Below are 12,601 nucleotides of genomic sequence, written 5' to 3'. Positions count from 1 at the left end.
ATTCCACTACGCTGTCCCAATGCGGGTTGGTGGAATACATATGTGGCTGATTTTGTTTTCTAACCACTGGGCCATCTCGTCTTGGCTAGGTTTGGTAGGTTTTATTTTATCATTATTAGTTAGCTATTCTATAACATAAATAGATATGGGTAAATAAGATTATATCCCGCTAGCATATACTTACCTATAACTAATAGACGATCGCATATAAACACGAAGGATATGTTAATCAAAGACATATCAGTTAATCAAAACTTATGCCTGTAAAAATGAGTATCTTTGTTTCTTTATATCTTAACTAGTCAACGGGTTATCATGAAATATTACATATAGTATCATAACTCGTTATATCTGTCCCTATGTTATACGCGGGCGAAACACATTTATTTTTCGCATAAAAATATTCATACTGGACCCTTTAACACGTAAATCTTACAAACGATGGTAGCTAATGACTCCTACGTGTAATTTGTTTCCGATTCTGATTGCTCGCGACCGAAGCTAACTACGTGTACAATTCAATAACTTTCTCGATTAAGCTTTAACGAGAATTGAAAAAAAAAGCCAATCGATTTCATTACAAAGTAATCTAGAAAGATGTTGACAGATTAAAAAAAAATTAAATGAATATTGGAAAACATCACATACATTACTCTGATCCCACTAGTAGCTAAAGCTATGGCGTTTGGAAAATCAGAAGTAACGACTGTAACACCAACACCAGAACCAAGACAACATAGATAACTAATGAAATTTTCTACAACGACTCGGCCGGGAATCAAACCTGGGATCTCGGAGACACCTATGAAAACAGGTACACACTCGACCACGAAGGTCATCAGTTAGTTAATTGAACAATATTTGCAATGCTTTTGTTGAGTTATTGTTTTGTTGATCGTGACGTTATTCTGTTATATTTTTAACGCAGAGCGCGTCGCTTTTTAGTCTATTCACAAATGCGTTACGGTAACAAAACTGATGCATGTTTATTCAACGATTTGTATTGCATCCCAATAAGATAATTGACTGACGTATCTACTCGTGTGTAATGCCATTTCTGCTTCGTATGTTTAAAAAGGCTTAAGAAGATTCATTTACTAACGAAAAGAGTACCTATTGACATTACGTTTAAAATTATTTATAGAAACAGTAGTATCTGTCATTATGATTTGTTTATAATACTATCCGTTATTCGTAAGCAACTGATCCGTAAGTAACTCTGTCTGTCTGTCTGCTTGTCGCTCTTTCACGACCAAATCAATGAACCGAATTTGATGAATTTTTTTGACAACCGATCCCCTAAAACACGAGCGAAGCAACGAGCTACAACTAGTATTGAATAAAGAATACACATAAAAACAGCTTAACCTATGATATAAATTTATAATTAAATGATTCCATCAACAAAGTCTTTAGTCATAAAAATCAATGTAATAAACGCGTCTGTGCAGACTCTTGAGCTAACAAACTTACAATTAGCATACAAAGTGGGCGAGAGCGGCCCCCGCAAATAAAGCCGCGTGCACAAGTTAATAGTGCTCCTATTACCTCGCGATCACGGGCCGCAAACAAAAATACTAAATAGGGCTGCCACCAACAAATAGATCGCAATCGAATACAACTTATACAACTATGAAAACGACTCAACCTTTTTGATTGATATTCGTTTTGTAAATAAAATAATGTTGCACTAATATTTTAAACTCTGATCATAATAAACGGTAATTTTTGAAAGATTAAAATGATAGCGCCTTACTGCATTGGTAGAAAAAAACTATTATATAATATATATATTATAATCTGTCTATTTAATTTAAGTACAAATAAACGAAATGACGTATGTTGTGTAAACACATTTAAATATCTTTTTTTTTAATTATGTCAAAATTGTATGGTCTCGTGAGATTTAATGAATAGTTAAACTTTATTTATATCGGCAATATTTGTTATTTTTCATCATATGATTGAAATATATGTCTGGTAACCCTATGCAGTTCATAACGAGGGGGTGACGCAATGTTTGCGCGCGCTCTTATTGAATTTGTACAAAGATATTGCCGTTTAATTGCAGGGGACGCTCGACCTCTTGCGGCTCTATGCGTTCCTGGTAGATGCTACATTTTATGACTTCTATTTTATATTTTTTTGTACATCGTAGAACCATCCGAGGGGTAAGGTCACCACCACCTTCCACCAGGTCTTATTTGTGACCTTCATGTACCACCTGTGATGTAGGTACCACTTACCTAATATCCTACTATCAGAGATTCTTTAATATTTTAAAGGTGTTTATAGAAGAATTGTTTTGAAATCAATCTGATGGAACCACAACAGAACATCTCTTCATGACTTGAAAGATAAATTAAAAGCCTACAATTACTCCAATACTAGGCTAAGGCTAGGTCCCTCCTTTTGAGTCCGTATTGATTTACATTAAAAGCATTATTTAATTAAGGTACTTAATAGGATAAGGATTAATGTTGTATTGTTTAAAATCTTTTATAAATTACCTTTCTCGTAAAAGGTAAAGGATAAAAAATTGTTATTATGGGCTATCCCTACGAGATAGACTTTTACCTATGCCTACACGAACAATTGTGTAGACCTTTATAAGATATAAAATGCTGTAGTACATTATTTTGATACATCTCATAGGAATCAGCTAGCGTTTGCAATGTAGGTAACATTGCAAAAAAAATGCATCGAAATCGGTTGCATAGATTTCAAGTTCTAAGCACACATAGGGACAGACAAACAGCGATATGAGAAATATAAAGACCTGCTGCTGTCTGTAGTTATAACTGATTTAAGTCACTCATTAAACTCGTAATATTTACCCGCTGTAACTAAAGTTTCATTCCATCTTTAAAGTTTAATCTTCTCTAATCGCTTCAGATATTTACGTTCTTTTAATTTTAAGTAAATTATATTAAAGATCTTTAAATACTTTTTCTCAGCTTGCTATTATGTAAACACACCACATAACATTTAAATTTTTAAACCCAACGAATAAGTCTTACTTTCCTTTAAATACAAACGTACTTAAGCTGTTATTGAATTTCATAAAAGTAAATGATGTAACGATAGAAGAAATCAAGAGATGAGTATTCAATTTCATTGCATTGTGATTTCTGTTGTTCTCATATTAAAGTTCAAATTCATCTGGCAACGCGACGAGGGTGTTTTGATAGTTTATATAAAATGTATCCTTGTTCAGTTGTAATAAAGTCAATTATTGTTTGTCGGGTTTCGTGTTAAGGGGACATCACGCTATTTGTCAGGACTTAATTTAGTTGTGGATTAACTCAGTTTGAGCGATTGATGTTTTTGTTCCCGCTTTTGATGCGAGTTCCAATACTTGTTACGTTTTACTGGTCGCCTCGGGGGAAAATAATACATATTATAGTTTTTATTGACAATCTCAGAGGCTTCTTTTTATCTTCGATCTTTAACTTGAAACATTAATTAATATTCTCAATAATTTTGTTTGCAATTTTAAAGAATAAGAGTATAATTATTATTAGTAAAAATAATTTTAAAAATATTTTATTACTATTATCCAGTATAGACAAGTTATTAGTTCGAGTTTATTATAAAAATAAGGATCTGGTTCCAATAAATCTCACTAGAAATGAATTTGAGTTGAAATGATTCATTCTTACAAAGTCGATGACCATATTACTAAGTGATATTGTACTGAGTTACTATTTCATTAAAATGGACTACTTACATAACCCTATCATTATATATACACAAACATAGTTTAACATTTCATCGTCTTTTTCTGTTTGTTAAACTTATTACATGTTAAGAAAGAAAGAGAGCTATATATTAGTATCGTTGTTATTGTAACGAAATAGTAACAAACATTTATTATGTAATTGACATCAAAAACAATTCCGAAATTAATGGGCCCAGTTACAAGGAATCACATGCAGACCCCGCGCTGCCATCAAAGACACGCATCCCTCCCCTTAAGACGTAACGAACGTTATTATTAATTTTACCTCGCGCTTCCCCGAGCGAAATAAAACTCTCACTCCGAACAATAAAGATCAATTTGCTACACACACAGGTTAGAAGATAGGCCCCTTTGTTACCGCACAAAGCGAGTTATTGGCTAACTTTTGGTCCACAGGCTGCATCTAAGATGGCGAGGGTTTTCTGTCTCGTTTCCTCGTATGCTTTTTACGTATCGGCATCCCGTTTTGTTTCTTGAAAGAAGTCAGTGTTTGTGTTGGGCGTTAGAGGGGGTTTGTAAAGTAAATAAAGAGGTATTGAAGGCGATCGATGGAGGCGAGACTACAGTTACGGGTTTCGGTGTTTCGCGAAAACGAAGTTCTTTAGTATGAGAGAGTTTTCCTTTTAACTTACTTCGAATAGCTATTTGCAGTGATACTTTAGAGATCGCTTTCGAATTGTGAAACGATTATCAGGTAAAAACATACTATATCTTTTGAAAAATATATAATTAATAAAAAAAGGAATATACTCTGTAAATACAGTATAAACTATATATTTCGTATAGAAAATAATTACAAAAAATATTTAATATTTTTATATATAAGGCTACTCTACATTTCAACTTAATTAAATTACCTTTCTTGGAAAATGTCTACTCACCTCTGATGTTATATATATTTTTACCATCTATATGTACCCATTTCAAACCCATAGATCTCTAACTGATCTTTGATAATATAATAAAAGATACAAACTCTTGTAGTACATTTCAAAGTATTAAAATCAAGAGTGGGCTATATACAAACGGACACAATCACTTCATACCCATTGGTCATTCATTTGATCATCGCTCCGCCTACTCGATACTGAGTCTCGATCATTTATCACAGCATAATCAGATCCGCAAACGACTCAACTCAAATTAACTAACACTTCTAAATAATTAGACCACTGTCATATTTAAAAAGATTTATATTCGACTAATTACGACGCAGATCAAATCACTTTTGATTTGATTTTTGTAACGTAATACTTGTTATATAATGACTATGTGTAATTTATTAATGATTATAAATATATTTACATAAGAATTATTAACTTAAAGTCCTGAAATATATTCAAATATAAATTTAAAATGGTATCTAATAGTAACTGTATAAATGTTGACCGCCTGGCAAGTATGCTAAAAATAGTGATAAATATTGTGTGTAGCTTATTAATATATCATAATATATTAAATGAAGATGATACAACCGAACGCTACAATTAAAATTTACAATTAAATCAAATCAATAGCTTCGATTTACTAACAAAAATATGTATTATCTTTAAATATATATTCAATTCACATTCGTAGTATTTCGAAGTCCAATTGTAAACTACACGCGAAGTTATATAATAAAAAACGAGCCCGCCGTCTCGTTTTGTTTCCCGCACTATTTATTATTTCTTTTTATCTTTTTCTCCCGTCCAGCGGTTATCGATTGTGTCGAGCTCCTAACAGTCGCAGGACGAAACGTCACTTGGAAAAAACTGACAACGGTCAACGCGCGTCTCTTTTTGGTTAGGCGCTTTTTTTAACACTGAAATTCACTGTACAGCATATGCAGCCATTCATAGATGAAACCTTCGTCAGTTTTCAAATTCATTCCTTTAACAAGCTTTTAACTCTTAGTACCTTTTGAATCTAAACATCAAATCATTGCGACGCAATATGTCACTCGATCGGTAAAGCAGATTATCGCTCATAATGAGCACACGAAAATAAATCTTAAGGAGACGCACCTATTCTTACCACGACAGTATAATAAATTACTTTTGAATGCAATTGTACTTGCATAGAATAAAAGGTGCCTAACTTTTTCTAATCGAATTTTGTACATTATTATAGAATGTACGTTAATTCAATGTAAAGTGTTGTGTATATACTCCTATAGTAGTTGAAGTAGACTAAAGGCAAAGTCACGAATCTTAATCTAAATAATTACTTGCAGACAGTTGCAAACAACATATAGCAGATACTAACATGGACTATGCCAATCTTAGGTTTGTAGGTAGGTAGGTATATCTTTACTTCTTCTTTAATTGGAATATTTATTGTACAAACAGTTCTTTTATTGAGGTTATATAATATATAGCCTTACACTACAACGCGACGAAAGAATGGTAACTTAATACAAGATGATAAACTTTATAAACTAACGAATAAAAATATATAACTGTATGTTAAAATTATGGTATTTAAGTTTGCATTAAAGCTTGATATAAGCCCGTCTGGGAATGTATATACCATCCCATCAGCAATACTAAGTAGTGTTGTGTTCTGATTTGAAAGGTGTCTGAACCAGTTAAAGCGACAATGTCTCATGTCACGGTAGTGACCTATACTTGTATACTAATGTGAAAGTAACTCTATCTGACTGTCTGTCGCTCTTTAACTGCCAAACCAATGAACCGAATTTGAGCAAATTTGGTATGAAGCAAACTTGACCTCCAAGAAAGGACATAGGCTACTTATTTGCATAACACATGACAACCAGCCCACTAAAACGCCAGCGAACAAGTTGTTTACTGTAAGGCGGCCCAAAAACATGATTTTCTAACAATAAGTTACCGTCAGAAAAATTCTAATTGGTTGAAATTCAAATATACATTTTTTTCATTGCATCTCATTTTTCCAAGACTACGAGAAAAGGATTCATAAAAGGTGGTTGCGTACAAAACAGATATTCATAACATACAAAATTGCGCCAAGATTACACAAATAACGCGACACGTCTGCCTTGCCGCGAGTCTATTTGACGAATGCTCCTCGTCCTCGCATTATTAAATCGGAAGCAAGATTAGTGGCGGGGAGGGGGGGAGGTCGTGCCACCGAAACTTCCGCACGGAATGCGTACTGTTTATCGAATAATGTGGATCAGATCAATTACCTTCTGAAATTACATTAATATCACACTAAGTACCTTATTTATCACGTTGATCTTCGGTATCTGCGTCGGAAGCAAAGTTTCAAGGTCATTGTATAACGCACGTTTCAGACTGTAACGTTTCAATTCATATCATATAAAGTTAATTTTTCGCGCTCTTATCTCATAATTGAGATTTCCTGGCTACAGACATTTTCGTTTTAAGACAAAAAAGCCATCCGTGAAGTTACTTTCGGAGCTAACAATTATTTCCAGCTTATATTAATATTACGTTAAGTAATACTGAATGACTGATTGTTATTGATTCACTTGATTTCTACATCAGAAAACTAGAATAATACATTGATATTAGTGTATAATATAACTGCATCGTAAGCGATGCTAACATGATGTCAACAAATAACAAGAATTTTACAACCATCTTATTGATTAAAAACAAATCTAAAATTTCTCCATTAAAATATTTAAAAAAAACACTACGTTCCTACAAAATTTAAAGATGTTCATATATTTTTTAAAGTAATCTTTATTTCGTAACATTATATCATCAGTAAATAAACCAGCAGTTTTATATTAAGGCAAAATAAATAGTCTAATAGATTTCCCAACAATTTTTTCCCCCAAATACCGCATGTAAGCCGTACTTAAATTACAAGCCAGTTACTCATGACAGTGTATTTTGTATTCCATATTACGCCCGTAGAAGTCACTCATTAAAAAACAAATTTAATATTAGACATGTCCTGCTCTATATTAATGACAAATATGTTCTTTAACTCGGTACAATATTTATACAGAAATATGTCTACTGCTCGGACAAGCTCGCAGTCGGCACTCGGCACGCACGCCTCGCGGGGCTAATTAGAGTCAGAATTCTTAACACGAACTCTGTAATTTTTAATTTTTGTTCGTAATGGTCATAAACGGCACTGAAATACTTGATAAGACCTGCCTCAAATGAAATTATAATGTAGAGTTAAGTATTTAAGAAATTACTAATTAAAGACCATGTTCAGCGTGTTTATTAAAATATATAACTTTCAACTAACAAACGACAATATTTAAATTAAATGCGACTTTTATTTAACAGCTCGCCGAATAAAACTACTACAATGCGACAATTCTTTTGTTCACTCGGCTGATAAAACGAAAAGTAATTCCCCCAAAAAACAATGAGTCCTAAAAGGCCCCAAACAGGCTCGTTTGTAAAATTCGATTTGCGGATATTATGTTAACATTATTGCAACGAAACAACACATGTTACTAGCAAAGTCAATTTGTCACTCGATTAACATTAAAAGACCTCGTACAAGCGTTGAATAACTCAATTACTTCCAATCCAATATAACAAACTGGGATTCGGTGCTCTCGAGAGACTATTCGATATTTAAATTAACCGCGGGCGACCAATCACGGCGCTCCGCTCCGAACGCAAATCTGACATCTGTCATATTTGAGCGCCATTGTTAGTGTTTTGACGTTTCTTTTTTTTTCGCGTGACAGTTGGCGCGGGCGTGTTCGGTTATTTTGTTTTATTGTTACGTTTTATTCAATCGGACGTAAGGATGTGATGCCCGCTGCGTGCTAAATGCTTTTGTTTGTTATTTTTATTTCAATGTCGTTTATAGTTCTATGCTTTAAAGTTTTATTTTTTAGTGAAACCCCTTTACTTCTGGTATTAATAATTAAGAAATTAATTAGAAAATTGATGCACGTTTAATGACTATGTCTAAAGTAATCGCTTATAGAGACATTGAAGTCAATTTAATGGCAAATTACAATATCTATATATTTGGGTATCATACAAACCTTTAACGATGTCGCATTAAGGCGCTAGTGACAGGAAACTAATAACTCTGTCTTAAGTCACGCGGCACTGAAGTCGAAATATTTTTTACGACCGACCGGAACTGCTGTCAAGTCTATTTACGTAAGCTTAACCAGTTTTTTTCCCTCTGCTGTCCTTATTCATCTTGAGGTCAAGATTTGGGGCATATTTTATACTGCTCCTATTCAGTCTGGATCTGAATATGGCTAAATCTTATCTGACACATAATTTTTGTTTCAGACGGGCTTGCAACAAAGCCCTAACACTAGGCAATCATGCCTACCACAACCTTAAATTATTGTCTAAAAATATGTATCGCAAAAATTACTTGGCATAGTTACTGTATTTGCTAAGCTTATATATAAAGATAAAGTGATCTCAGTGCACCCACCCAGGCACCCAACGTGACCCAGAGGCACCCAGCAGTGCACATATTTCAAAACAGTCATATCAGTTAATAAACAAGCCTATTATACTTTTATTGCTCAAACATAATTATTACGAGGTTTCTCATAAGCTCTCTCCCTCGTTGCGTGATCGCCGAACACTTATTAATTCCTAACAAACGGGAACCAGTCGTTTCATGCTCGCGAGTGTAATTTTACTTTTATTAATTACCAAAACAGGGCTATTTGCCGTTCGTTTGTTGAGTTATAATTAGATTTCCGAACCGCCCGCCACATCGCTTTTGGAACGTAGATGTGCGATTGTGACAACCCTGTTATTGCTTCGAATGTTTTGATTTGCTTTGTTATTAATTTTTACGAAATGTGGATTATAAATGGGGACCAGGCAGTTCTTTTTGCTTATGAATTATCATAGAACATTGTTCCATTTGTTCTTATTTTACCCCCACTATTTATGTCTAATTTCGTGCGTAAATATGGTACGAAATCATCATTATTAATTTTGTCATCTCTTCGACATGGTAATTTATGTAGGTATTATATAATTTACTGTTCATCAAATGTCACCTTAATGACTAGTCACCACAAGTTTCTCATTATATAAGCAAATTGTATTATTGACAAATATATTTGTAAACGTTGCATAGATCTAAAAAACTGTCAATGTTATGCTGTTCTAAAAGCACACTATATATATTAATACAGTTAAGCTCTACAAATTCGCTCCCAACACAAGACAAACATACCCAGTGCTGTGATAAAACTTGACCCACGCTCAAAAACTTGTTACTTCCAAATGAAAACTCAGCTAAAAGCATCTTACATCTGCCAGGGCATCTCTTTGTAAAAATTTCTCACATTTATTGGTATCAGAATATTAGTTGGAGAAGCAACTAGTCATTATCAGCTCAATTTCCAATTCGCAAATGTCGATTTCATGAGTGCTCACGTTCTCTAATAAAATTATGTTCATGACATCACAAATATTCTCAGGATCATTCCTATGTTTGGCAGTGTTTCGTGTCAGAAGGAACTTAAATACTAAATCTGATTGGTGTTGAATTTCCGTTCCATAATTTGAAATCGGTCTGTTAATGAGAGCTACAATGACATAAAGTCATAGACAAATAATGTTGTCAGTCGATATCCCGCTTATTTTGACAAAGGCTTAAAACTTGTGTGAGTAACTTAATTTAAGTACTTTTGAATTCTCAAAGAACGGTCTGCCCAGCGCTGCCTAGCGGCGGTTACACCGGCCGATACCATTCGTCAAAAGCCCCCAAACTCATTAAATCGTTAGCACTTTTGATGTTATCCTTCTACTATCAATAACATCACGCATTTTAATCATTTGTATAACGTTTGGGATTATGATTTCTCTTCAAAATAAAAACGTTATTTGTATTATTTATTTGTTTATGTATTAGTAAGTAAATAAAGCAAGCAAAATAAAAAATATTTTTTTAAGAAACAAGTTGTACAATTCGCAAGCTATTCTTCGGTTAAGAAAAAAAATTGGAATTAATTAATTTTATCATATCACGCCACTTATTTGATGTATCAAAAGAAGGCAGTTTCCTAGTGGCATATTTACTAGCTTCTGCTGGCTATGGGACGTAAGGGAGTTTGTTTGCAATTCTGTTAAGGCAAATGAAAAAATCTTGAATACATTTTATCATAGCATTTACACTTAACTGTCATATCTATGGCGTGATCCGCGAGACCCGTTTCGGTCGAATGTTAAACAAATTTAATACGTTTGACAGGAAAGCCATCAAGCCTCGCATGTCCCTAACCTGTCTCCGAGCTGGAATCGAACCGGTCACGCGATCCCCGTACTTTTACCGCTCTTCTACCCCCAAAAATATATCATTTCACACTACAACTTGACGCCGCATTATGTCGTACGTCTCACGAGATCACAGCGAATATTAACTGTATTTTAAATTATATAAAGTTTAATTTGCCGTGAATAGCTCACGGGAGGTAGGAGACCTGATGGCACATTCATATGATTGAGTTCGCGTTTCATGCTTCAGAGTATTCAAAGTTAGTTTTGTTATGTCTGGCCTCAAACAGTTTAGTGACGTGTTTTCTAGCTGATTTATCGTTGAAGCGTTGCTTTTTCGGTTTTATTGCTTGAAACGCGAAGTTTGATACTATAATGGTATTATGGATGGCACATCAATTATGTGGAAGTTGGTGGAACTCGGCTTGGCTCGTTAGCTCCGTTGTTTAGCAATTGTAGGGTGTCACTGATCAAAAGTTTGACGGTTAGCGACGATTTATGGTGCTATGAAAACTGTTGCTAGCTTTCATATTTCGATTCTTGTTTGTTTTCGTGAAATTAGCTAATCACCTCAAACGTCATGTTTGGACAATTTGCTTAAACGTCGTCCTAACTAATATTTGGTCTAATTGACCAATTTTAAAAGCGTGCTACTTTTCTAGAAGATATCATTGTGCAGAAATGTATACACAGATCAGATGTAGTATAAAAGGCTTAAAAATAAACTTTACTCATAATATTATTTCCATTCCAGGTATGGTTTCAAAACCGCCGTGCAAAATGGCGAAGGCAAGAGAAAATGGAGGCGGCCAGGCTCGGCCTCTCAGAGTACGGTGCTCCAGTGCCGAGACTGTCTGGTCTTGGCTTGCCAGTCGACCCGTGGCTGGCACCGCCTTTACTCACTGCTTTACCAGGTAATTATTATTAGCATCTTGTTAATTAATCTGAACGCTAATTTTTAAGACCAAAGAAAAAATGTTTATAGCCCTCTCAATAAACAATACTTAAATGAATACTTTGGTCTTTGAAGTCTTCGCATTGAAACTGAGAGTGACTAATTTAGATAATATTAAAAAAAAAATAACATATTGATATGTTCTTACTGCCTTAAGAACGAATGAATTCGTTTCATAAGAATTATTTTTAGTGCCGACATAAATTAATAAACATTTTCACTATTTCAGGTTTCTTAAGTCATCCACCATCGGGGTATCCGAGTTACCTGACTCCCCCCGCGCCTGCAGCCCCCGCGCCCGCCCCCGCACCCGACCCGCGGTCTTCATCCATCGCCGCCTTACGTCTCAAGGCAAAGGAACACGTGGAAAGCATAAGCAAGGGTCTCCAGATGGTTTAGTTAGTTCCACATTGGCACATTGCAGTTTTATAAGCTAAAAATTAATATAAGTAGTTCGGATATCATACTTCCTGTGGGACTCCAAAAACGGATTGAATAACTAGATCTTAACCAATGATTTGAAATCTGGCTAAAACTGGTGAGCTCAACAAAGTCATCAGTCTTAAAGGAAGACAATATTAACGTGAAATCTAGAAGAAGCCTTAATAACATGCCGTCTCATGCAAGTTTACACCTGTAAAGTACCCACGGATGGACTAACTTTTTATTATGCAGCATGTGTTAGCTCAGCGATGATTGGCTTGAAACCTGCAATTATTGGTTATGATT

At 34.4% G+C, this 12,601-nt stretch overlaps 1 protein-coding gene across 1 annotated transcript in view; it reads left to right on the top strand.

The window, feature by feature from the left end:
• Window positions 1–12,271, top strand: part of LOC124539153 (retinal homeobox protein Rx1-like) — a 45,685-nt gene extending 33,414 nt beyond the window's left edge. The window contains exons 3-4 of the mRNA XM_047116451.1: window positions 11,672–11,831; window positions 12,102–12,271. Coding sequence (XP_046972407.1) covers window positions 11,672–11,831; window positions 12,102–12,271 — 330 coding nt within the window. The remainder of the gene's footprint in view (window positions 1–11,671; window positions 11,832–12,101) is intronic.
• The last annotated feature ends 330 nt before the right edge of the window (window positions 12,272–12,601 follow it).

The sequence above is a fragment of the Vanessa cardui genome, chromosome 22 (assembly GCF_905220365.1).
Source record: "Vanessa cardui chromosome 22, ilVanCard2.1, whole genome shotgun sequence".
In the NCBI taxonomy this organism is placed as follows: domain Eukaryota; kingdom Metazoa; phylum Arthropoda; class Insecta; order Lepidoptera; family Nymphalidae; genus Vanessa; species Vanessa cardui.
The sequence above is the reverse complement of the archived record's forward strand: the minus strand, read 5'-3'. Positions and strand labels throughout refer to the sequence as shown.